General features: G+C 33.0%; 3 protein-coding genes and 1 long non-coding RNA gene across 4 annotated transcripts; 3 read left to right on the forward strand and 1 right to left on the reverse strand.

Annotated features, from left to right (window-relative positions):
* The first annotated feature begins 220 nt into the window (after positions 1–220).
* On the forward strand, positions 221–18281 carry LOC134250837 (uncharacterized). Its single transcript, XM_062733177.1, has 4 exons — positions 221–425; positions 6846–7051; positions 16495–16682; positions 17649–18281. The coding sequence occupies exons 1-3, from the start codon at positions 260–262 to the stop codon at positions 16552–16554; spliced, it is 432 nt and encodes a 143-aa protein (XP_062589161.1). The 5' UTR covers positions 221–259; the 3' UTR covers positions 16555–16682; positions 17649–18281.
* Positions 10825–15536, forward strand: LOC134250839 (uncharacterized). Its single transcript, XM_062733178.1, has 2 exons — positions 10825–11595; positions 15303–15536. The coding sequence occupies exons 1-2, from the start codon at positions 10954–10956 to the stop codon at positions 15534–15536; spliced, it is 876 nt and encodes a 291-aa protein (XP_062589162.1). The 5' UTR covers positions 10825–10953.
* On the reverse strand, positions 12434–12818 carry LOC134250838 (uncharacterized). The gene is made up of 2 exons (XR_009988617.1): positions 12681–12818; positions 12434–12530 (listed from the first exon to the last, which is right to left on the reverse strand). It is a non-coding gene; the product is annotated as an uncharacterized LOC134250838 (long non-coding RNA).
* LOC134250835 (uncharacterized) lies at positions 17482–27417 on the forward strand. The gene is made up of 3 exons (XM_062733175.1): positions 17482–17539; positions 17649–18441; positions 27249–27417. The coding sequence occupies exons 1-3, from the start codon at positions 17482–17484 to the stop codon at positions 27415–27417; spliced, it is 1020 nt and encodes a 339-aa protein (XP_062589159.1).

The raw sequence follows: 27417 nt of genomic DNA on the forward strand, positions 1-27417 counted from the left end.
ATTGAATTCACCGCGCAACTCAAACTGCCGGAAATTGGTCTGAATGTCGTTATAATAAAGAATTCAATACGGCAGAGAATTAATAGTTTCTACAAATAATTATTATCATCATCCATAGAAAGTTACATAAAAACGATTTTTTATGCCAGAAAACAAACATATACTAAGCATTTTACATTTCGCGGATGTGAACCGGATTACGATAATGTAAACAAAAAGCAGACGAGAAGTCAAGGTCTGCGCGGTAACTTTGGTTGAGATGGTGAAACCAAAGTACAGACGCCATGGGTTCGTCTCGAAAAAGCAGAAGGAGAGATATGATAAAGTATCTGCAGGGCAATTGACTCGATGGATTAGGGGAGCTATCCTTACAGACCACAATTACTCCGCCAGTGCAACCCCTGTCAGCGTTGATCACGATCACGGTTTGTACATGTAAAATACGTAATCTAAAAGACTCGTTTTCATATCTGCATCTAAATTACCATGATTACACATAGGTCTATTAGAAATGTTAAAGGGAGGTACATGAATTTGTTGATGTTCATTTTATATACCAGGTCCAATCTAAAGACTTTTTGAACTATGACTTCGTGTAGCTATTTAAAAAAAAATTATAATAGTTAAACATGTTAAAGATGTGCACCAAAAGAGAAGATATTGAATTTTTCTCAATATTTCATTGAAAAACAACATGACATAACTAAGACATTGAAAACTTGTTTTTATCAAGTATATAATTGAATTTTCAATGATATATTTCAATGATAAAAACAAGTTTTCATCTGATTGACAACAAAGTTTTAAAAAAATATTTTTTTTTGGGGGGGGGGGGGGGGGGGTATTTTATTGAAAACCACGTGGCCTATTGTAATCAAAGTGCAGCATGGAAATTTGAATCATATTTGATAATAATAAATTTAACTATACATGATGTCATATGTGGATTTCAATAAAATATATATATACTAAGCCTAGCTGTTACAAAAAAAAAATTACATTTGCTGATGTCTTACCTTACATGACAATACTAATCAAAGATAATTACTATATTTTATTTTAATACACTGCACGTGATGAAAGATATACTCATTTGACCCACAGGCCTTTAGATCACTTAGAAAAAAAATTGAGGGGTTTAAAAAGAAATAAAGGTATGGAACTCTTTTCATAGGGTACCTACTTTCCCCAATAAAATTCTTTTACATTGAATGCTTTACAAATTTACTGTTTATCCATATCTATCCATATATAAACAATCTTCATTCCTTCAAATTTCATTCCGTAATTCTTTATACTTATTAAGATATTAAGAAATCAATTCCGAAATTGACCTAAATTTTTTTAATTGACATCAGCTTGCCAATGGGCCCAACACTAATTGTTAAGCGGGAACGACAGGACAAATTTTCTCCAAAGTCTGTTCTAAACTCAATGAATATTTGCTCATTTGAATTTGAGATTTACATGATTTTTCTTTAATTGGATCATATGATCTTACTAAGTCACAAACAAAATGTTAGCGGTCTAGCTAGCCTAATTGTTTTGAAAATAGAAAGGTATATAATCTGACATGATAATGCAGTACAGGAAAAAATTGTTCAATCATATAGCTTCTTTTACATTCATAATCAAAATGGCAGTGTAGTTGTTGATCCAGATATTAACTTATTATTATTAATACAGACTACTTAACCTTACAATCTGGAGTAAGAAATCAACTTTAAAATGTTGAAAGATCTTGCAAATGCTATGCAACTCTTCGCTGCACCTCATACACCGTCTGTTTACATGTGAATGACCAGGTTCCAAGCAAATGTCGAGTAAAAGAATTTAGTAGATCATATTTCTATTGATTTCAGAATATCTTGAGAAATATCGGTATATGGAAAAATATTTTGTATATCGGCACAATGAATTATTTTGAAAACTGGTTCTTGGAATTTAGTAACTCACAGTTAGTGTTAAATCTAAAGCAAACTAGCATGGCGCGGCGCCATGCCGTTTTTTCTCGGCGCCATGCCCTTATTTCCTAACCAAAAATGAATAAATATGCCCAGTTGAGGCAATATTCCTTAGCTGCTCTGTTTATTCAGTGCACGCTGATAATCCCTTTGTTTATATCACGACAGGAAATCACTTCACGCTTGAACGCATGCACACAGCCACCTGGCTAATTAACATGCCTCAGGCTGTCAGGGTAGAGGATTTAACTTGAAAAACTGTCATTTGATTGCATTGATTATGCAAGAATTAGCCCAAGACCATAGATAAATTAACTTGTAAACTTTTAACTAATTAAAATCAGGATCGTTTTTAGACGGAGGCTGTCCTACAGCCTCCGGTTATAGGGATTGTCTTGCCCATGGAATGTAAACAGGAAAGATTTCCCAAGCACCATCTATCGGTGGAATTATTTGAATCGACTCTTAGTAACACCGACCGCAAGGTTAGGCATAGTCTAAAACAAAGATCGCGTCACATACAAGTATAAACAAACAGTTCTACTTTTTTTAAATAAACAGGATTTGTCTAATATTTTTAAAATGACGTGTATGTAAATACATTTCCTACGGAATATGTAACAAAGAATGTGATTTATACTGTTTATATTTTATCAGACAGAATATTAGGAGATTTTGTTCCAATAGACGACGATAAAGCGTGTTTTACAATATGCCGAGCCTTTTCCCACTGATTCTCGCACCAAAACAAGAACGAGAAGAAATGAAGTGGCGGATCTTGAGGGAGTTGGGGGGGGGGGGGTAACATCCGCGGAGAGTGATCGAGGAACCCCACTTATCAATTGCTTCTTTTATTAAAGTAAAAACTATCTCTAGTTATAGATAGATATAAGTTTAACTTTAGTTTTATATTTAATTGTAAAAACTTCCACCAGAATTCGCTTGTATCAAACTAAGTGTGGAGACGCAGATGTACTTGTATTATGTATTGAAGAAAATCCTTTAATGCCGCATGCAAATTTTTTATGTCGCACGTATAAATATAAGATATTTTAATAATAGATCAAGCATTTCAGTTTTAATGGAATTTTTTGTGCTTGATTTGTAATCTCATTTTCACTCCTTTTCTAATTTCTTCTTGAAAGGGCCGATAAATTGGTTTGCGGCCGATTTTTGACGCTTGCTTCAATAGGTTTTATGGAGTTTTTTTAATCTGAAAAGGATCGATGAATGAACAAATGCATAGTATTTTTATCTGTAGGAATATTAACAGTTTAATTTTGGATTCTTTATTTGTAATTATGTATAATCTTAGGAAACACATGAAAATAGATTTACACTTTTTACAAGCGGTTTGAGTGTTTGGGGTACCCTCACATTAGATTAAGAGAGAAACAAACGGCAACTCTGACATTGAGATCAAAATGCATTTGTAACTTTTGACCTTTGGGTACAACCCAAATCTTGGTTCATAGGATTTACATGATTTATCACATTATTTCCTAATTAATAATTAAAAATTATATCTTCTGAAATAATTAAGTTGTCTTATCATTGATCCTTATTTGCAGTTGATACTTGTGTTTTACCTCTTTCACATCTCAAACTTTAATTATTTTTTATATACAAGATTACATGTATTTCTGATCATTGGTATTCATGTCAACTATTTTTTTTTTTTTTTTTTTTTTTTTTTTACATTTTTTGGGTTAAATCTGTCATATGATGAAATACTATATTTAATAATTCCAGAAATATTGGTTGTCAAATTTGTCAAGATATATCTTTGTTATTGTAAGCAATACCCCAGTTCTCCAAAAACAATTTAAACTTGTGAAATAGCAAGTATTATGAACTTTATTGTTCTGTTTACTTTAAGTAAGAAAGTATATTTTATTCCACTCAAAAATTGTGTTCTGGAACGAACATTTATTGCATGTTAATGACTTTATATTATTTAAAGAAAATTCTGTGTTGCATAAAGCTAGGTCTCTCCATTTTGTATCACAAAGGTTTAAGACAAACTGTACTATATTATGTTGTTCATGTTACCTCATATTATAACATTATTACAATAAGGCCGAAAAATTTTGATCTTGGTAGCTGTTACATGTCATAATTATGTTAACAGTAGGTCTCTGTGACCTATAAAGAAGATATCTTGAAATATAGAAACTCCTGACTGGCTGAGGCCTATTGCTGAATCCAGAAATTCTGGAAAAGGGGGGCCAGTTTGAGGTCAGGGAAGGGGCCCACAGCCGCAATTAAAACACTCATTTATCAAATATTGTGTATTTTTTTTTGAGTCAAAAGGGAGGGGGCCAGAGGCCCCTTTTAATTCCGCCAGTGGGCTCATGACTAGAACATACTAGACCTGCATTCATCAAACCAGGCCTGGGGGCATACAACTTATATTAGACAAGCTCACCTTTGATCTCAGTCTCGCTTTTCCACTATATATTCTTTGAATGAGACTGGGATAAAAAGTTAGCCCGTCTAAGTTTTATGTTAACCAGGCCTAGTCAATTACTGTTTCTTACGTTGAAAGGTTTAATATTGAAAGTATCTCATCTAACATCTTCGCTAGCCAAGGGTTTCCGATCCGATACCTACTTTACAACCATTGGCAGATTTGGCCAAAAATTTTAGAACTCGCGCAAACGAATTTGATTGGCTGCGAAGTCCGAGTCTTCGCAAGGTTTTTACTAATCGACGATTATCGGCTGAATTAAAGTCTGTTCGTGTTTTATGCACAAAATAAAAGGAATATTTACAATGGATGAAAGTTAGGACGTGATCTATGCTTAAAAAACAAGGGGTTAATTAATTTTATTTTTTTCTTTTAATTATATATGTTTTCAAGAATTATTAAAATTACCACATAAGTCCGTGTTCCGCATTTTAGATGCATCAATTTAAGCCAATCAAATGTAACGGCTCATTGATAATAATTGATACGGCAACAAGTAGAAAGTAGCGTCAAACTCTTGACTAAAAATCCAAGAAGAACAATACTTTCTTCCACTTTTGAGGTGTGCCCACTGCCCACAGCTGTATGCATTCTCTATCCAGAGTTGTCGTTCCCGCTACGCTCCCACATACACCTCTGTCAACGCCTGTTTTACAAGATTCTTCGAAAAATTGTAAATGATTAAAAAATGTATTAATAGTCGTTTATAGTTATATTTCTTATCGGAAAACAATATTTATTTTAATTTGTAACACCTTAAAAGGATTTTTTAATTAAGATTTTAATTTTTACTCCGCAAAATAGTTCCCTTAAAACTTTGAAAATAAATCGTTTTGAGGGAATATATGTTTGAAATAAATGATGAATTATCATCTTTATCAATAATTACAACAATTACTTAATGTTTTAACTTAAGATTTTAACTATTTAAAATTTGTTCAAGAATCTTGTACAACGAGCGTTGACAGAGGTGTAGTGAGCGTAGCGGAAGACAACTCTGGTTAGAGAATGAGCTGTATGAAGTTATTTGGAATATATTCCACATGGAGGTCGCCATATTGTTTCAAACGTCATATTGATCTTCATATATTACAGCTATTTTCATCAGACAAATATTAAAGAGTTTCAAGGGACTTTACGGCGATATGCGGCGCAATCAAAGTTCCCGTTTGATAGGACTAAATCTGCCAAGGGTTGTAGAGCAGGTATCGGATCGGAATCCCTTGGCTAGCGAAGATGCTCATCTAAATAACAGTGAACTTTAATCATGGCGAAGTTTACATTACAAAGATGAAATTATAATATCCCAAAAACCTCATGAATATTGGGATATCCTTTGAAAAAATGTTGAATTGAAAAAAAAAACCACACACATTATTTCTCAAAATATTCTTTACAGCTATGTATGATATATATATTTTATATATATTTCTTTTGTGTTCTCTAATATATGAAGCCTCCGTCTAACAGTACTTTCAGTACTTTGATTTTAAACCGAAAGTAGAATAAAACACGTAGTTGAAGAAAAAACTGATATTTTATCTGAATAAAGTCAACTTACATTGTGCCAAAAACTGAATGTAATATGATAAAAAGGCTTAAAAACAACAAACTAAGTTAGTTTCTTTGAATAAACTGATAGATTTGACAAATTGAGGGTCAATGTTTCTAACTGAAGCCAGATTTTTTTTTAACAAATTTATTATATATATGGCATTCAATTTTTTGGGGGGTTAAGATCAGTTTTCACTTGATCATGTTGGTAGAGTATTTTCCAAGTAAAGAGAATGGTCTCTACATGTATTTTCCAAAATGCCCCTCCCCCCTTCCCTGGAAAAAAAGTATTTTTTTTTTCAATGTTTAAATTGACTGTACTAGTACACAAATAACACAGTCCAAGCAGGTAAAAAAAAAATCATACCTTCAAACTTTAATAATTTGTGCAGGTTTCAGCTAGATTCATACCTATTACTTTCTCTAGTGTAACCTTACTAATTTTTGGATTAAAGAAATTGGATGTTTTTATATTCTTTTTGTTCAACAATTGTTATGTCAGCCCAGGTGTGCTAATTGTGTTGGTATTTTTTTTAAAAGTGAATGGAATACAGATATATGAATTGATCTTTTAATTACTTGTTTAAATAAAGATTTCAATATGAAAGGATTTAAACGTAATTAAACATGTTAAAGTATGTAAAAATAAATGTTTATAATTTTAAAGACATTATCATGTGTTTAAAAAGTGCCCTCAAGATCTCCGGTCGCGCGCTTTTGATTCTTGGATTACCATGCCCTTTTTAGGGTCTAGATTTAACACTACACAGTGTATCTAAACAGTCAACTAGTCAGGATGTGTTACAGTAGAAAATAAAGAATGTGTAATGGTGATAATTTTTATTCATTATTCATAGAATTGCCAAATTTGAATATACTGGAAAGAGAGGAGGTGGTTGATGGGGAAGAAGTGACTACATCTGAGGATTGGAAGGAGGGGAGGAGAGTAGTAGAACTTGGAGTGTTAGCTGAGGGCTTGCGGGGATGTTGTAAATGTGGCTTACCATTACAACTTTCACACACTATTTCTGTGTTGACATATGGTTTAGCTTCTTTGTTAAAGGTATGAACTCAGCAATTTTTGCACAGTTTGTATAAAAACAACCTTGAAAGGTTTTTCCTTGAATTTTACTCCATATAAAACAGGCAGTATTCCATATATCCATATTTTTAGTTTTGAAAGATGTTACATTTTTTTCTTTGAAATAATTTGAAGTAATGCATATTTAAATTCTTTTTTCCCAAGCATTTGATTTCATTAATGGTGAATGAATTTAGAACAGTGACCTGTAATTAGGAATTCATTGATTTTACATAAACATTTCAGGTCTGTTGCAGCAATACAAAGTGTAATCATATTAACCATGTAAAAACAGGGAAAAAACATGGAAGAGTGTGGGATGTAAATACAAAGCTATCAGCAGGTAAGAAGTTTAACGTACACATCCCCTACATCAGTTACATGTATATTATTGTCAAGTCACAAGAGCCTGATTGAGTTTTACCTGTCTATTCCAATATAAGCAAGTTTGTTGTCCCCCTCAACAGCAACTTGGACGCACCTTGAGAAATTGTTGCTGTCGTGGGGGACAATAAACTTGCTTTTGTCCTCATAGCCAGTAAATAGGTATATGTATCTATAAATTGATATATATAATCAGTGGCAGACTTAATGGGGGGCACACCCGGCACAAACCCCTCCTGAAATTGTCAAAGTTAGCATAAAACATAGTTTTGTCAAGGAAATGTTTCTGATGTCTAATCGGTAGACCTCATTTTTACCCTACAAAACCTTTAGAATCCAAGAGCTTCTTTGTAGATCAATTCCATGCAGTTTTGTTGCCATTACCCCTAGGGGTTTAGTTTGTTAAAAGTATGGGTTCTATTTTTAATTTCTGGTAATAAAGAGAGAAAATAAATGAGACTAAGGTGAGTGTTGTATTTCACAAGCTTCTTGTTAAAAGTGATTAGATTGATTTCTTTTTTACATTTATGAATTTGTATTTACAGCAATTGTACATGTTGGTATTGGTGCAACCCAAGTCAACAGTCTCCTTTCTGAGCTTAATATACCACCTGTAAGCCATGCCATGCTGGACAAAAGACAGAAAGAGATAGGCAGAGCTGTTGAAGACATTGCTGCAGAGTCTATGTCTGATGCTTTGCAGAAGGAACTGGAAATGATGAATGAGTGTGTAAACAATATAAATTCAGTTTAAATCTCACTATTTAGCTCAAATGAGCCAAAGGCGCAATAGAGCTTTTCTGATCAGATCAATGGGTGTCCAGCATACATGTGTAGTGGGGCCATCCTTAAAAAAATTTCTTTTTGCGGTAACGCGCCTGATCATTTTAGGTGTGGGTAGGTAGGTAGGCTTATTATTTTTTTTTTTGAGACAAAAAGTCAGAATTAAATTACTGTTATATAGAGGTATTAACTATGTCTTAGATTTCACTTTAAGTTACTAATCAAACAAGAAAATTAAGGCATTCTTAATGAATCCAATCTTTTATTGTAACAGATCAAATATCAGAACACATCAGTTTTTTTTTTAAAAAACGGCGTCTACAGGTCAATGGGGACGTAAAAAAATGTCAATAGGATAAAATTAGAAAATGGTTATGTAAAAAAAAAAATTTTTTTGAACCCATCAAAAAAACCAGTAGGGTGGATTTTGGTGAGTCGGTCGCGTTACCACAAAAAAACAATTTTTTAAGGATGGCCTGGTCATATGGTATAACCTGTGTTGGTTAAGTCACAATTACTAACATGTATGTCACAAACATAACAACCCATTTAATTTTACATATAAGATACATGTATGTACTAATTGCATGCATTTTTGAAGGAAAAATTGTCTTATTAATAGTTATTTTCTTTACTTATTGATGGAGAATCAAATTATAAGGAATTAACTTCATAGTTATCCAAGTTATAATAGTGTAACCTGCTTTGAAATGAAAGCCTCGCTGTATAGAAAGCCAAAACTGGCACAACCCAGGATATACAGTATAACTTGGGTAGCTATTAAATTCATTCCTAGAATGAATTAAAAAAGGAAAAATTAAAAAATTTTAATTAGATTGGACAGAGACAGTGACTTCCTAGAGTATTGTGGCCCAAGCCCCAAGAGCCTTGTGTTTTAGTTTTGATCCCCAAATGAAAATCATAGGGAATACCTAATAATAATTGAAAGTGATCAAGTTAATAGAATCTGATATACTGATAAATATAAGGTTTAATCATGTACAGTATAATTTGTATTGATAAATATGCAGAATGTTATGCACATTAGGGGGTGTTCTAAAGAAGACAGGTTCACAGTTAATAACTGATGTCTGTTATTTATCTATTTTTCAGAGAGATGAACGAAAATGGACTAGTTGTTGCTGTAGATGCTGGATGGCAAAAACGGGGTAGCGGAAAGACATATGATAGTTTATCAGGTAAAAATACTGTAAAAGCACAAATATTCGGGGGGAAAATTCAACAAAATTAAATCCCACACGAAATTTTATATGACTATACATTGAATAGGGCTTTAAAAAAAAATATGTTTGTTTCCTGTAACATTAAAAAAAATTAAGGGTCGGTAGGTCTGGATTCTTTTTTTTCTTATGAATTGTCAAACATCCCTGGATTCAATATACCAGGTGTCATATCTACAGTTGACACCCAACATGGCATCCAAAATGGCTACCTAGCGGCAGAAAACGATCTTCAGAAAGTTGTAGGGGGAAATTGTTGTTATAATAATGATTACTCTTTATAACTAATCAAACTTAGATGTAAACTAAGTTGACATATTTTATGTCTCAAGTTAAGCTACAAGCTAATTTTCTTTTTTTAATAAATGGAATCAGCTGATTGATCAAACGAAGTTTTGCCATTTGTCAATAAAAAAAATCACCCGGGGGGTAATTTGAATGGGTAGGTCGGGTTACAGGAAACAAACATATTTTTTTTTAGACCTAGGGTTAGTTTTAAAACAACGACGAGATTATTTTTGATGTCAAAACAAAAAAATTTTATGCCCACAAAAATTTATGCTTCTCAGGGTTTTTTTTAGGGGTCGTAGGGGGGCTGTATAGGGCCCCATTCCCAATGGTAAAAAGTATGTGTTTTTCCCAATTTCATTGTAGAAAATTCCCTAAAGAGAATCGAAACAAACAAAATGATTAAAAAATGTTCAAACGCAAACGCAAACTCATAATGAGTCAAATCAAAATATTAAAATATTAGGTGATTTTACACAGTTAGCATATTCCCTAATCGCTCTATGGCACGCAACCAATTTTTAACGACAATTATTAGAAACATTATTTACCAAAGCATTGTCAATACTTAGAACACTTATTAGGGAGAGGGCTAAAATAGGCTGTGCCTGCTGCCCAATCCTATTCACAATAACATCTGTGAATAAAATATTGTTTAAATTAAATTTAAATTAACACTTAACTTCAAAGAAGTAGGAATTTGGTCCCTATTGCATCCTGCAAACACGTTTTAAAGCAACTGTTTACTTTTTTAAAGTTGAACGATTTGCATTATTTATACAGCACCCCTCATGAAAAATAAATATTTGACCTAATTATGCTATAGTGCACTGGACGCACAGGTTCATTGCTGACTAAAGGGGTTAAAGGTTATTACCAAATGCATACATGTAACATCAGTGATCGAGTTTGATTTTCCTTGCCAAAGTATTAAGACATACATTTTATTAAGTTAAGAAATGCATGAAAAATGCTTTAATAAAAACAACGAATACATCTATAAGTTATACAGTTTTTCTAATTTGTAATTTTTCAGGTCATTGTTCCATGGTTGGTCCTCTCTCCGACAAAGTATTGTCATACTCCCTGAGGTCTAAGAATTGCAGAGTATGCAGTGTAGCTGAATCAACCAACAAGAATCCAGCAGCCCATGAGTGCTCAAAGAATTGGGAGGGTAGTTCAAAGGCCATGGAGGCAGATATGGTTATTGAGATGGTCCAAGATCTACAGAAAAGTAAAGGAATAACCATTGATGGAATCATTGGAGATGAGGACTCTACCACTATTGCAAGACTGAAAGCTAATGTCAATGCTGATATTAAGAAGTTGTCTGATAAAAATCATCTAAAGAAACTGTTTACAAACTCTTTGTTTACCTTGAAGAAAAAACATTCAACTCTAACTTTGTCTGTGATAAAGTACATTCAGAAATGCTTCAGTTACTCCATAGCACAGGGAAAAGGAAATGCTTCTCAAATCAAAGAAGACCTTTCATCAATTCCATTACACATATTTGGAGATCACCAACACTGCTCCTCAAGGTGGTGCAACTTCATTAACAACCCTAACCTGAAGTACAAGTCACTTCCACATGGAAAACCCCTGAAAGATAGGTTCCTTCAGGATGATCTGAAAGAAGTCTTCAGTTCATATGCAAGTCATTCTGATCGTCTTTCATGCTTAGGAAGCACACAGTCGAATGAGAGTTTTCACAGAATGGTGTCTGCAAAAGCCCCAAAAACCCATCATTACAGCTCTTCTTCAAGCCTCAGATATAGAGTTGCTGCATGTGTAGCCCAGAAAAATGTTGGACACAAATATCTTGTAAAGGTTTGTAAATTTTTATTTTTTCATGCTTATTGTGTCATATTTGAGTTGAACCACTCAAGTTATCTCTTACATTTGAAAATTCTGCAAATTTTAATCAAAAGCAAATTGTATTGTATATGTATGTACATTGTAGTTGTACATAATAGATTCTTTTATCCTTATGACATATTCCATGTAAAATGCACAAAATGACTCCCACGAGGAGAAATTTTTCAAAATGTTAGTTTGGTTGATTTTTGCATTGAAAGTGATAATATGTACATCAAAAGAGAAAAATATGTAAAAATTAAAATTATGGACCCTTTTAATAACTAATTATTTTAATTTCAAAATGTTGTTGCAATTGTCACACTTTTTGACAGATTGTTTGACGGAAAATGTACGTGACATTATAAATTCAAAGAAATGCAAATTCCTAAATCATCTTTGATGATATTAACTTTAACATCATCCTATTCACTAACTGTGAAAATTATATAAATACATTTATATTTTTGTTTTAGTTTGCATCAACAGATTTCTTAAAACTGTTGTTTGTTTCTGTTGCTAGTGTCAATTTTTGACGGATATTCGTGAGGCTAATGTTGTTGTTTGACAGAAACACAATTTGCTACCTAGCACATTGATGGAACTGCAGAATGCTACTGTCAATTTTTGATGGAAAAACATATTGCTAATTGAAATTAGACAGACATATTGTTGCTAATATCAGTGTCTGACAGGCATTGTCCTTGTTTACTGTGCATCCATTTATAATGAAAGAGATTCTAGAGATTTTTATCCCTTTTGTCTATAGACAGACATGTATAAATAAATACATCAAAGAAAAAACACAAAATGGTGTCAAAGATATTTAATGATGAGGTGATTTAAAGTATAATTTCATTCATTCATTTCATTTCCTCTAAAGGTCTTCTCTGTCTCTTTGGTAAATCCTGTTGAAAGAAGTCATATATGATATTGAATCTATTTCACACTTGCCAGTTCTCAACTTTTGTCAAAAATTAATATCTGTGAAAAATTTCACCCAAGTTTACTATACTTAACAGCTTAATATCATTATCACTACCCCTATAGATACTTACGATAGTATACACGAGACCCTCTCATCTCCACAGATGGGACATCAATCGGCCTCAAAACATCTGAGGGGAGAAGTGTGTGGAGAATTGCCCCCTCCACCCAAAGTTTTACGGACTTTTTGAAGTCCATAAAATGAACATACGGCCAATAATCAACCTGTTCAAAAGCAAAGACATATTTTAACTATTTGTTTGATCCATTTACATGTACATGTACAGTATTAAATACTCCTATAGTTAAATGACATTTCAAGTTTCTTTTACTTATAAGCCTAATAAATAGAGTTCTGTGTATAAATGTGCATCTGCAAAAAAAAAAAACCCATTAAAAAATGAGTTCAATTAAAGCCTTCAAGTTAGTGAATTTTCAAACTAACTTTCATGAAACTCAATGAAACAAACTTTAAAAAACATTAATAATAAAAGGAAATTAGAATCCAATTTCAATTTCTGGACTTACAAGAATTATATTTGAACCATGTGATACAGCAATGAATGTCCCTGAAGAGTAGCTTTAAAAAATTGCAAGGCAAGAACATGATAAAAACCATCCATGTATTATTCATTTCTAATTTGGGCATGTAACATGAGATCAAAACTTTTAAAGATATACCTTTGATTCTGGATCTGTGGGTCAACACTGGACACTGAAAATGGACTACCAGGAAGTAGTGGAGACAAGTCCTGTGCTTGCAACTGGTCTACTGGAAAGCTGAAGAAATGTTGCATTAATTAAAGCTTTAAAGTTACCTGTGTACACTTTCTTTTTACTAAAATTTACACGCTTTAGTTTCCATTATATCAAGTACCATACAAATACTGTATAAATTGCAATATACAGTATATATTCACCTCTCAGTCGGACCAGTTTCATCACGTTTGGTTAGTTCACATAGAATGCCTGGAAATATCCTTTAATATAAATTACATCTAGTTAGCTCTAAGGCACAGAGATGTAAAGCAACTTTAACTTGATTCAACAATATATAGAATTACTTCACTGCTGCCATAATAAATATGTGTTACATGTACTCACCTCTCAGGTGAGTCAGAAACATCAACTGCAGATTGTTGATCTCTGGGGAAAGCCTTTTAACATAAATTATAACTAGTTAGCTGTTTTTAAGCATACGGCATACATGTACATAGAAGTTGTTAATTATCTTTGTCAACTTTGTACAACATTGATTTGCAACATCGCTGGTCGCTGTCATTCTAAATGTATCAATGATCCCTATGATGTTAGGTTCAAAATTTACCTAATGAAATACAAATGATATTTATTTTCAAATAAAGTGATAAGTAATGAATATAATATCAAACCAATGTATATGTGGTTGAGCCCCCCCCCCCCCCCCCCCCCGTTTCATATGTTTCTAACAAAGTTAGTAAAATATAAAGTTTAAGCTAACCCAACCCATGTTTTATTCGAATATATTGGTTTGATATCATAATTCCTCCATTTATTACCAGTGTTGACACCATGAGAATAAACACTGCTCAAATTCTAATGCATATCGATTATAAGTGATTTCAATTCAACAGTTCAATAGTTACAGGTAAATTTATTAAATTTTTTCTGTTCAACTTTATAGAAAATAAAAAAGTCCGTCAAATGTGTGACATTCGCAAATTAAAAGCCGTCAAAAACTGACGTTAGCAGAAGTCATCCTCTGTAACTTGCATGTATTGATGTAAATGGCGCCGATTTTTTTATTATGGTTGCAAAGAATGCATTAGAAAGTTATTCAGTTGAAAAAACTCTAAGAAAACGTAGCTTAATTAAAACGCAAAACGGTCATTTAAATTGCTAGCGTCACAACGTAGCTAACGTCATATATTTTGACAGACTATATATTCTTTGAAGTTCACATGCGCAAATCGTTGCTACTTCTTGCAAGCCATTATTGAACCGGAAACGGTGAAGAAATCGCCTTCTTTCAACGAGAGTTGTTTTGATAACAAAGAGCTGCAACTCGTACGATCGAAGAAGTAAAGTTTATGCGAACGTCACATTGCAGCAAAAAGAGTTTGACAGAATGACGATAGCATTTACATTATCACGCTTTTATTCATGAATTGTTTTCTGAATTAGTTTAAATGAAGTGATATGTATAGAAAATGATATCTACATACATTATATTCTTTCTAGAACTTTAAAATTTACCTGTATACTTAAATTTTCTACACTTGATCTAACGTCATAACATTTGACAGATGCCAACAAAAAAAATTGCATTTTTTAATCTAAAAGTTTTTGACATACATTTCAGAATCAAGATCGCAATTTTTGTTTAAAATAACATTAACTATACATACCATTATTACAAAAGGACTTCTTCCATGTTTTCTTCTCTCAAAATGAAATATTGATCGATAAACCCAGGTACAACAAACACGGGAGTTGATTCCGTCAAAATTCAATCAGTTTAGAAATTTCATGATTCAATTTCAGATTAAAATCTTCAAATTTCCGCCGATGTTTTTAATTTTATAATTAAATCTATGTAATTAAAATGTAATTAAAAATACAAGAAATTGTTTTCAAGTATATTTATTGTAAAAACTTTGTTAAAAAAATTGACGGACATTTTTGCTAATTTCGTGGAATATGTCTTATTAAAGGTTAACAAGAAATTGGGCCTCTCTCCTGGCTACTATACTCGACGACAGTGCATTCTGAGGGATTTACAAAGAAAGCGACAGAAGGCCATTTCAGTGACACAAAAATTTAAAAGGAGAAGGAGAGAATTGAAAGCCAGGAAGTACGTACTAGTATACTTTGATTGTCATTTGTCAGGTGTAAAAAACCTTTTGACAACCTCAAAAATGAAAATAAACCCAAGAACAAGTGAATGATGATAAGTATGAATTTAAGTGGGAATTAATATCTTGCATGTTACTAAGATTTGTTTTCTGAATCACCAAAGATTTACGGTATGCTTGTATAAATAGCATGGTTTGATAAATATTTTTTTCAAAGAAGGGAGGGCATATTGCTTTGCTGCAATCTTAAAATAAAAATTTTACCTACCTACATACCCAGTTTTTTAGCTCACCTTAGCGGAAAGCTCAAGTGAGCTTTACTGATAAAAATGTATCTGTTGTCATTACCTTTTCACATTTTCATCTTCCTCTCAAGAACAACTAGGCCAATTTCAACCAAACTTGCTACAAAGTTAGTATCCACTGGGCCAGGTAAGATGAAACTCATATGGAATCATCTTCAGGTAGTGTAGATTCAAGTTTGTTCAAATCTTGACCCTGGGGGATAGGGTGGGACCACATAGCCAATCAAAGTTTTACACAGGAATATATAGAGAATTTGAAATCTTTAAAAATCTTCTTCTCAAGGACTGCAAAGCCATGATAAGTGATATTGATATGAAGTCATCCACAGGTAGTGTAGATTCTAGATTGTTTAAATAATGACTCCCAGGGATAGGGCGGGGCCACAATTGCATTTTACAGTACAATATATTTTTTAAAAAATTCTCAAGAATAGCAAAGCTATGATTGGTGATATTAATATGGAAGCATCCTCAGGTAAAGTAGAATTAATTTTTTTTTTCAAATCATACATGGTGGATCAAAGTTTTACATAGGAAAATAAAGGAAAAAAATCCCCCCCCCCCCCCACCCCCGAAAAAAAAGAGAAGCTATGTTTAGCTCTTTCCTTGCCGATGTGCTCAGGATTTTCATTTATTTACAACTCCTAATTCATTAGCTGTACATTAGGTGATTGTTTATTTTGCTAGGCCTTTAGTAAGACCTCAGTTTAGAATCATTTGTTTTACAGTATACATCTTCTTTACAGAATTCAAAGTATTTCTACAAAAGAAACAAGGGAAGGCATCAGTTATTTAACAGGATGTGATCTCCAGCAGGCCTCTGACATCGTTGAAATTCCAGCTCCAAAAACAATTCCAAAGTATGATCATCTCCCTTCAAGTCAGCTGTTAAATGCTGAAGAGATCTATTTTGATTTGGAAACTACTGGACTCGGTAAGAACCTAGATTTAAATGTTAAGTCAATGCTGATGGTTATGGCCCTCTTCCGGTATTTTTTTGTATGCATTTTGAAATAATAATACTAGAGTTATCATAGAAAACAAATAGAAATGGAGACTCTTGCATAATTCCAGTATTGGTACAAGTAGTTGAGCATGTTTTATATCTTTCAAAACTTTACCCTTCCTTCTGAGGACACTGATTAAAAAGAAATTGCATATTCTGAAAGAATTCAAGCATCTTTGAAGGAGTTAAGTCTTGGGGAAGAGGGTTACTATTATTATAATGTTTCAAAATTTTTTAAATCATTCATACTGTAAACGGATTACATTTGGCTGTGTATTCTAATAGCGGATTTGGCTAAACGCTGCAACCGCTAAATCAAGTACAACGCTAAATGTCTTGCACATATACACATTAAGAAGAAAATGAAGAAATGCACTAAATCAAAAATATGCTTATTTTTTTCAAAAGTCAATTTCTTCCAAATATCATACATGCTAAATATAATACATTTACAATATATCAATTTTTGTATGTATTTTTTTTTAATGCTTTTAATTTTAAAAACTTGAATTTACTTAAGGAATGAATTAAATAGCAACCCAAATTATACTGTATTACCTGGGTTGGGGCAGTTTACGCTTTCTAAACCTCAAATCGGTTTATAAAAAAGCGTAAACTGCTCCAACCCAGGTTGTAGCAGTACAATTTGGGTTGCCATGTAATTCACTCCTTATGATTTAATTTTCAATCATCAAGAATATAAAACAAGACAGATTTTCTCTTTATAATGCCTTCAAATAGTTCATATTTTAAACGTAACGTCAAGCGGATTGATACAATTTGTTGTAAGTCATTGTGACGTAAGCAAACCAGATTATACAATTTACATTAATTTTTTATCCAATCAAATGATGCGTTACAATCAAAATTAAATTATTTGTTTTTTATTTTTAGCAAGGGATTCTCATATTGTGCAGTTGTCTGCAGTTAGAAATGATGAGGTTTTCAACAAATACATCATTCCAGAAAAACCAATGTCCTCAAAAGCTACAGAAATTACTGGAATAAAAGTAGTCAACAATAAAATGTACCACAATGATGAGGAAGTTGAGACAGTCAGCATTAAGGATGCACTGATCCAGTTTATCGACTTCATAAAGAAATCGGAGTCAGATGCTGTTCTAGTTGGACACAACTCCAAAGTGTTTGACCTTCCTGTGCTGTTCAACATTTTGAGTAAATTAAACATTTTGGAGGCATTCTCATCTGCAGTCATTGGTTTCATTGATACCTTACCTCTTTTCAAAATTTCGCATCCAAACTTTTCATCATACTCACAGTTACACCTCTTCGAAGAAATTCTACAAGACAAATACAGTGCGCATGACTCATTACAGGATGTCTTAGCCTTGAAGAGATTGTTGGACCATACAGGACCTTCCCCTGAAGTCAAACTTGCTGCATCTTTCACTTCAAACTCTGCCTTTGCCATATTCCATCACAAGAACACAACAAAAAGTCTAATGAGCACACTAAAGCCTTTATTGGACCAAAAGGTGATTTCGAATGGAATGGGAAATAAGATTGCCAGCAGTGGACTCTCTTTATCACACTTACAACTGGCTTATCGCAGAAATGGTAGGGAGGGAGTACAGGATGTGCTGACAGAGATAACAGATAACAGTGTGCGTGTGACAAAATCTAGAAAAATCATTGATTCTGTTGCAGATTTTCTCAGATCTGAGCAGTAACGCAGTTGTATGATGTTCTTTGTATGTAACTATATTATTGTTTGTTTGGTTGTTTGTTTGTTTGTTTGTTTGTTTGTTTGATTTCTGTGAGCCAGTGCTCACTAGTAATACCCTCAATCTGATGTGAATATGGACAGACAGGAATAAACCAAGTTAATTGACAATGGATTCGTACAAAAATGAATCTAACCATATTACATGTCTAAAAAATTTCAAGCATCTGTGATGAGTAGTTGTGGAGAAAACTGTGACAAAAATTTATTATTTGTGGTACAGACAGATGCACAGATAAACAGGAAGTTGACATCAGATTTGTCTAAAACCAATTCCAACTGTGATGAGTAGTTGTGGAGAAAACTGTGACAAAAATTTATTATTTGTGGTACAGACAGATGCACAGATAAACAGGAAGTTGACATCAGATTTGTCTAAAACCAATTTCAACTGTGATGAGTAGTTGTGGAGAAAACTGTGACAAAAATTTACTATTTGTGGTACAGACAGATGCACAGATACTCAGGAAGTTGACATCAGATTCGTCTAAAACCAATTCCAAATGTGATGAGTAGTTTTGGAGAAAACTGTGACAAAAATTTACTATTTGTGGTACAGACAGATGCACAGATAAACAGGAAGTTGACATCAGATTCGTCTAAAACGAATTCCAACATACGGCATGTCTAAAGAAAGAGTGTGCTAAAACTTAAAGCATCTGTGATGAGCAATTGAGCATGATGAGTGATTGCTGAAAAAATTGGACAAAAATTTGTTACTGACAGAAAGACACACAAGTGTAGAAAGAAAAACAGTATAAACCCTGTGCTTCAGAGCAGGGGTATAATTATGCCATGTACTATTGTTTTTTTCAATGTTTATTGTTATAGGTAGTTTGTATTTGAACAAAACATTTTCTTTCCATTCAAAATAAATCCTTATTTAGAAATTGACAACAATTTATTTTCATTACCCATATTTTGAGCATACCTGAAAAATTAAAAGGTGTTCTTTGATATTTATTGAAGAAGACCATGTGCATATTAAATTGAAACATGCACAAATGAATATGAATGGACATTCTGTAAATGTTTAATATTGTGTATGACCTATACTTGGCAGTAATCTATTTTCAACAATCGGGCTAGGTTTGATTTCTAGCAAAAGTTTTGTTGTGTACTTATAAATACGCAGGTCATAAAGTTAGCGATGTTCTTGATATAGCAACAGCAGTTTTCTGTCAAAGGCACAAAAAATCTAATGTTTACAGTATATAAAAATGTTGTATGTTACTTGTAAAGGTAACAATTTGATAGATCTCTATCACAAGAAACATGGATCTGAATAAACTTCAATAAAGTTAAATAGTTGATCATTTTTCATCTTGAATAAAGAAAATTTTGTTTGATACAATGAAATCAAGAGAAATTAACATTGCATGACGCAAATTAAACTAGCTGTTATTGGTACAACTAGTAGTTCAAAACATTCATTTAGTCTTTTTTTTTATTCCCTTCATTTTCAATAACTGGAAATTTGCTGTGAAACGTTTATAGTGAAATGATTACTATGTGGTGGTTTTTAGCTCACCTGACACGGAAGCCCGAGTGAGCTTTTCTGATCAAAGATTGTCTGGCAATCGGTCTTTTGTCTGGGGTGTGTAAAGTTTGATATATTTTATTTCTTTGAAAGACCAACTGGCCCAACTTCAATTAAGGGGATTTAACTTTGTTCATAGGAAGTGTCTCGCCCTGTTGAAGTGGGGGGGTAATTAAGAATTTTGGTGGCATTATTCAAAAATCTTCTGAAGAACCACTGAAGAAAAGATGACATTTGCATTGCATACCCTATATTCAATACTTCTTGGGGGAAGGATGGGCCACAAGTGGAGCAAAGTATGCATAGAAAAATATTTGAAATGTCTGTAAAATTCTCTCAACTCAGAACAGGCAAAGCCATGATTAGTCAAACTATTAAAGAATTATCCTCAGGTAATGTGAGTGGGCATGAAAATAGATATTAACCACCCCCCCCCCCCCCCCACCATCCCCTCTTTCCCCTAAGTCTTAAATAGTCCCCCCAAAAAATGAAATGTCCCTTTTCTTTTAAAGAAAAAGATTGAGTTTCAATACACTTATTCATTTAGGCAAATAGAAAATCCCCCAAAATCATGGAAGAAGCAAACAGAATCAATCCGAATTTCCTCTGGTCAAAATTTGAGAAAAATGGGTCAGAGGAAATTCATGTTAAAATATCTTTAAAAGTAACTCATATTGATATACAATTTTTTACACCATTTTTAAGCACTTTATCTTAGTAACAAATGTATAGAAAAAAAAATACTTTTTAATTATTTCTAATTTATTTTCCAAGCTCATTTTATAAGCCCTGTGAAATGAAAAAAGGGCATTTTTTAGTATGAGGGTGTGTCCTTTTTGATAAGAATTAAATTTTATCTTCTATCAATTATCATTTTTATTTTATCAATATTTATATTCCCTATGACTACTTTTAAAAGATAGCAAAAGGTTGGAATGATTTGAAAACATTTCATTGTTTAAAATAAATATTAAATATGTTGAACACAAATTTGGTCTTTTTCTTTACTAAAATGAAAGAATTACCTCCCTTTGTCAGGAACACCTATAGCTTGAAAATTAAATCATATTCATATGCATTTTTCTGGCTTAAAATAATTTATTATGTTTATTCTTACAATTAAAAAAGAAAAAAATCATTTTCAATTATTTTTAATGTCAGAAGCCAAACACCTTAAGGTAAGGCCATCCTTCTCCTGAATAATAAGTGTTGGAATATTGGAGAAGTACTGGTGAGAATTTTTCAAGAATATCTCTGACGATAAACGCTTACTATATGTCAGAGAAAATACAGGAATGAAAAAATATTGTTTCCTCAACTTTCCTGCAGGTTAAAAAAGTTAGGGCATTTTCGATTGGTCAGTCAGAAGAGGGCAATTTTTAAAGATGGTATAATTAAGGGAGTGTTTTGTATGTGCAAAAAAAAAAAACAATATAATACTGTATCAACTTCTTGTAGTCCACTTATGATCCAATCTTTCAGACATGTTAAGGACGGGGGTTTATGACTGATAAATACGTATTACTTAGAGGAAAACGTCAAACATTATCTCCTTAATTAAAGGAACAAGGAAGAGAATTGTTCATTTCAATGGATATTTCTTTGTCATCTTTATCAATAAGACCTAATCCCATTTCTTAAGTTTTCAAGCACTTATCTAACAAAAGGAAGAGATATATCATGTATATAGATATATATAATATACTTCTCAATTTTGTATTTATAAATTCAGCTGCATTACTAATTAATTGAGAATTTTAACAGTTCAGATTTTTCATTAGTATATAATTATATTTATCATAATGATGAATTGATCATCAATCCATACACACATGACATCAGAACCAGGGAGCTGGGGGGTACCGTCCCTCCAACTTTTTTGCAAAGATAGACATATTATAGTACTATTATTAATTGAAAATTTGGGCTTAGTCCCAATTTTTTTGTTAGTTTCGCCCCTACTCCACCCCTTTCAATTTGCTTCAGACACTTTTGCATATTGATTTGACTATAAGGTTGTTTTTATATTTCTTTGGATTCATAAATTCTATATATTAATCATGATAATATCCAAGATAATTAGAATTGGATTGCACACTTAAAACATAAGTATAAAAAGTGAATTTGTTTGTCAAATTGTCATTGTGTGTTTTGTTTGTTTTTGTGGGTTTGTTCAAGAAGCTAAAGTAGGCATTTATTTTGTTTAAATTTGCATCATTTAGAAACAGAAATTCTGTTACTTTTCAGGGTTCGACATTAACGTTAGTCCGTTAGTCTCAGACATTCGGACCAATAAAATTTGTGGCCAATCAGTCCGAACGGACTGATAATTTTTTCTGGAAAAAAAATAAATTATTTACCGATTTTCAATATTCTTGATAACTTTCAATTGAAAACCCCGTTTGTATTTTTAGCTTTCTAGGCTTTTGGCTGGAAATTAGGTGATTCTGAGTCAATCGGCGCTTAATTTTAGGACTCATTGGTATGAAATTAAACATTTTAGCGACCAAGATTTAGTATGACCATAAGAAAGATGTCGGATGTTTGGATGATGTAACTAGTAAAGAGAAAAATGAATGAGAATAGGAGTACAATCGTAGTTCCTGATAGCCAGATTTCAAGGAATTTTTTAATAAAACATTTTACGTAAATGCTTTGTTTACTTTTTTAAAATAAAGTATAAAAAGAACAGTGCAATGTTTATTCTATTTATTTATTTTGACGGACTCATAAAATCATGCATGGACTAGTTAAAGTAAGGAAGCATTAGTCCGGCCGGACTAAAGCCTAAAAATGTTAGTGTCGAACCCTGCTTTTATGTCATTAACACATTTTCATTAAATTACTTGATTGGTGCCTCAGTGGGGTTTTCCCTCAGTGCCCCCCCCCCTCAAGCTTGCTCATTCTGGCATTTTTCTTACTTACGCGTTTTTAGAAAATATTTTTTTTTAATTAATAAACAACTTTGAAACATAATTTATTTTGAGGTATCAATTTCTTGTTACAGATTCATTAATTTTATCTTGTTTTGTTTCAATTTGTGAGTTAACTTAGAAAAAAAATCCCAATGCAACCAAAAGTAAACGAGTTTAGTCTTCCTTCTCGAACATTGAAGTGTTATAATACTCAACATTTTTTATTGAGCATAAAGAGAAAATTATATCATAATGTAAGAATGATTTAATTTTTAGAAACTTATACAGTACAATCATTTGTTGATTTTATGTAAATCTATTGCAACTAATAAAATATCTAGTTGCCTAAAATAAGTCCTATTTTTGTGTTTTGATACCCCCCCCCCCCCCCTTTTCACTGCAATAAAGGCTACCTCCGATTTTCTTTTCATTTTTTAAAAGAGGGATATGAAAAAATCCAGTCAAAGTGCCCCCCTAATAAAAACCGTCCCGTCAAAGTGTCCCTTGATTTTGGTCAAAATGTCCCCTGGTTTTGGTAAAAATTCCCCCCGATTTTGGTCAAAGCACCCCTTGTAGAACTTTACAGTAAAATGATGTTACAAAACCGCCCCTATATATTGGTCAAAGCGTCCCCTGATTTTAGTCAACGCGCCCCCTGATTTTGGTCAAAGGGCCCCCTTACATTTTTTTCTTAGAAAAAATCGTCTGGGAACCGTCCCCAAGCAATGGTCAAAACATCCCTGATTTTGGTCAATGCGCCCCCTTATATATTTTGACAAACATGCTACGGAATAAAACTGTTTTGTATCTATAATATTATCATTGTTTAGCAGTTACCTGAAAAAAATTCTATAAGGGGGTACTTTGACCAAAATCAGAGAACATTTTAAACACTGCCTTGGGATCGACTCGAACCTTTTCTTTTCCGCTGTAAAAATATATTAGAGGGCGCTTTGACCAAAACCAGGGGACGCTTTGACCATTTCTTGAGGACAGTAAAGATTTGTTTATATAAAATATAAAAATATGTTAGGGGGCACTTTGACCAAAATTTTGGGGCGCGCTGACTAAAATCAGGGGACGCATTGATCAATATTTGGGGGCGTTATTTTTTCTATAAAAATATGTTAGGGGGCGCTTTGACCAAAATTATGGGGAGCTTTGACTAAAATTATGGGACGCTTTGACCAATATTTGGGGGCAGTATTTTTTCTATCAAAATATGTTAGGGGGCTCTTTAACTAAAATCAGGGGATGTTTTGACTAAAATTATGGGACGCTTTGACTGGGACATTTTTATTAGGTTCCATGTTCGTTCGCCCTAAAAATTGTTCGCCCGATATCCTGTTCGCCCAATTTCTTGTTCGCCCAGAGTTCGTTTGCCCAATTTCTCGTTCGCACAGGGTCTGTTCACCCAGATTTTAAGTAGAATATAATATAATGAATTTCTTTTCTACATTTTTTGGTACATTCGAAAAGAAAAAAAAAAAAACAGACCGTCAGACGATAGGGTCATATAGGCTACTAAATACAAGAAAGGCACGGGGGGTTGGCCTCTGCCATGGTTGATAGTTGAATTTTCATCTTCCATCTTCTTATAAATCATTTTTTGAGATCAAAGGGAGAATCTGAGATTCTTGAAAGGTATAACCTTTAGGATCCGCTGCTCAGTTCTATAAGGGACCTATTAACGTCTCAGTCCCTTAATTGTTGTCAAAACATAGCCCAAATCATAAAAACAACACGGGTTTATCCCCCCAATTTACATTGATAGTAGTTATCTAATTAACTATAGTGCAAACACTAAGTCATTAATAAATGCACTAGAATCAAATCAAAAATTAATTAAGATTTACAAATAAACATTGTTCCTGGTACAATACTTTGAGAAAAAATAACCCAAGTTCGTAAAGGAAATAAAAATATATGTTAATCTTTATTTGAAATAAGTTGATATACAATATATATATAAACTATTGGGCGAAACTTTTGTAGGGCGAACAAGATTTTGGGCGAAGAAATTTTTGGGCGAACGGACCCTGCGCGAATGGACTCCCGCGAACAGGTAGATAGGACGAACGAACCCGTTACCTTTTTATTAGGGGGCGCTTTGACTGGCTCCCGATATGAATTGCATGATAAATGTGAAAATCAAAACATTTCATTATTTATTTTTTTTAATAATTTGTCATTTTTTTTGTTTATTGTGTAGTTTTTGTATGTAATCGTGTATAAAAACATGAAAAATGGTCCATATCTCGAAAGTGCCAACATTTGACTACAATAAAGGCAAGATATCAAAATTTCATTCTTATTTTTCTTAGCATAATAGATACAAATTCATTTCCAAAAATCAAATTTTTTAATCATGCCGTTTCCGTAATTTCCAACCAGATTGAGCCTCGTTAATTGATGGCGTTATTTATTTTTTTTTTTAGTAGAATACAAGGAAGATAAATGACGCAGTTATTGCAACAGAGGAATTTCTGGCGATTCCTTCATATTTCAAAAATGAAATAAATACAGTGTCCAACTACAGTTTGTGAAATAATTACTGTAAAAATACCTACCGTTGGTGCAGCCATTCTTGATTCTGCCTTGTGTATGCAACACTGCAACAATAATATAACCTTGGCCTAATTTTCTTCTGCAAAGTTGTCATCCACAAAATTCAACCCTGAATATCGAGCCCGATGTATTTACCACCAAAGAGAGAGAGAGAGAGAGAGAGAGAGAGAGAGAGAGAGAGAGAGAGAGAGAGATTGCTTAACAATGGTTCGTTTTAGTTTTTTTTTTTTAAATATTGTTGTGCTGATTTTACAAAATGTCATTGAAAGATAATTTTTGAGAAAAAAGTCAAAATTCCCCAAATAGTTTTTCATGTTTGATTTTTTTTTGCCGTGGAAAGGGGGGGGGGGCGTGCTGTTGTAAATGCATGGATTTTTATCCCCACCTCTGAAAATTTTATGGACCCTAAATCACAATTGAATAATAGTTACATTTACTAACAATCTAATGCATAAAGAGTTCTAATTTCAAGGTAGTTTTATAGGAAGATAGAGTGATCTGCCCTTATAAGTGTAACCGCAAAAAAATGCTATAATTTACAATTAATTACACAATGTGTAATAGACTAGAATATGATTAGCATTATATTAAACCAAGAAAAAGTAATTGAATTCATAATTTTCTCTAGAGTAAGTTAACAACGATGTTTCTATTCCAACATAGTCCTTTGTCTTTGATAATTTTGCCTGCAGAAATAAGGCAGGTATCCCGTGTTGAAAATGAATTAAATTGTCTCAATACCTATACCTCTATGTGAATGATATATTGTTCTCCAAGTCCAAAAAGCACTTTTTGTCAGTGTTTAGAACTACCTTAAAAGAACAATTATAAGATATGTTCGTGAAACACTGAGGTCCCAGTATGGCAACTTATGGCAAGGGTTTATAAACGGTTCTATATAAAAAGAAGTTTTGAAATTGAAAAGTATTTACTAATAAAAAAAATTGAACAAAGAAAAATTCTATTCAAATTTAGAGTAAGTTCTCAGATTGAAAGTGGAGGATATGAAAAAAAAATTAATCACTGTAGGACAGCAAACCACCCTTGCAAGAAATGAAAGAATTTGTTGAATGTGTGACGTGAACTGTGTGGAAGATGAGATTCACTCATGTCCATTATATATAAACATGATATATAGAGATGACTTTTTTAAGATTATTGCTAAAAGTTATAAAAATTTCTATACTTTATCGAAATAGCGAATAATGCAATGTTAAAAACAGAAACAAATAGATGCTAAAGAGTAATAATAATGTTTATACTCTAGTAAATAAAAGACCTTATATGTACAATATGGCGATTATATATGTTGTAATCCGGAACTTCTGTATCATCATTAATCTTTTGTAAGTTGCTACTAATCAATTTTGTCTGCTAAACGGCTGTGTGATGCGAACAGTGTGTGTGTTGTATGTGTCTGTGCTTGTCACCCTCGCTTTCAGCTCCATTCCTGGCTAGCAGCTTGCTGTGAGAGAAAAGCAAAATTTTATTTGTAAGTCTTATCTGCCAGGTATAGCCTCTCCACAGTTAGACCTATGTGGCCCAGATATGGGATCCTCCTCGAAGTAGCAGATAGGAAATTGGGTACCTTACGGCCTCAAGCAGAACCACAGGGTCTTGGAGGAGACTAAACCCCTAAAGGCATGCATGGTACACCGGCGAGTGGATATGCCCTGGTGCCTGCAATCCTAGTTCCCAGTAAATTGCAATGAACTACTGCCTTGTAGAAACCTTTGGGAGAGGGAAAGGCTAAGGAGTAAACCCTACAGAAATCCGGAGTACCACAAGGCTGTTGGTATAACCACACTTCTGGCAACTCTGACCGTGCCACAGAAATTGGCCGTCCAGGTTGGGACGTCAGCCCGGAAAGGCAGCTACCTAGCTAGGAGAAGATAA

The sequence above is a fragment of the Saccostrea cucullata genome, unplaced genomic scaffold (assembly GCF_032062105.1).
Source record: "Saccostrea cucullata isolate Sc308-1 unplaced genomic scaffold, CSIRO_AGI_Scuc_v1 ctg1795, whole genome shotgun sequence".
NCBI lineage: Eukaryota > Metazoa > Mollusca > Bivalvia > Ostreida > Ostreidae > Saccostrea > Saccostrea cuccullata.

Bases quoted from the DNA above. Each gene is read 5' to 3' on its own strand.
- LOC134250837 (XM_062733177.1), top strand. From the start codon at position 260: ATGGTGAAACCAAAGTACAGACGCCATGGGTTCGTCTCGAAAAAGCAG. The intron at 426-6,845 runs GTTTGTACATGT...CATTATTCATAG, and splicing joins CAGCGTTGATCACGATCACG to AATTGCCAAATTTGAATATA. The intron at 7,052-16,494 runs GTATGAACTCAG...TCTTCTTTACAG, and splicing joins GTTTAGCTTCTTTGTTAAAG to AATTCAAAGTATTTCTACAA.
- LOC134250839 (XM_062733178.1), top strand. From the start codon at position 10,954: ATGGAGGCAGATATGGTTATTGAGATGGTCCAAGATCTACAGAAAAGT. The intron at 11,596-15,302 runs GTTTGTAAATTT...GTCTTATTAAAG, and splicing joins GACACAAATATCTTGTAAAG to GTTAACAAGAAATTGGGCCT.
- LOC134250835 (XM_062733175.1), top strand. From the start codon at position 17,482: ATGCCTTCAAATAGTTCATATTTTAAACGTAACGTCAAGCGGATTGAT. The intron at 17,540-17,648 runs GTAAGTCATTGT...TTTTATTTTTAG, and splicing joins GCGGATTGATACAATTTGTT to CAAGGGATTCTCATATTGTG. The intron at 18,442-27,248 runs GTAACGCAGTTG...ACTGCCTTGTAG, and splicing joins GATTTTCTCAGATCTGAGCA to AAACCTTTGGGAGAGGGAAA.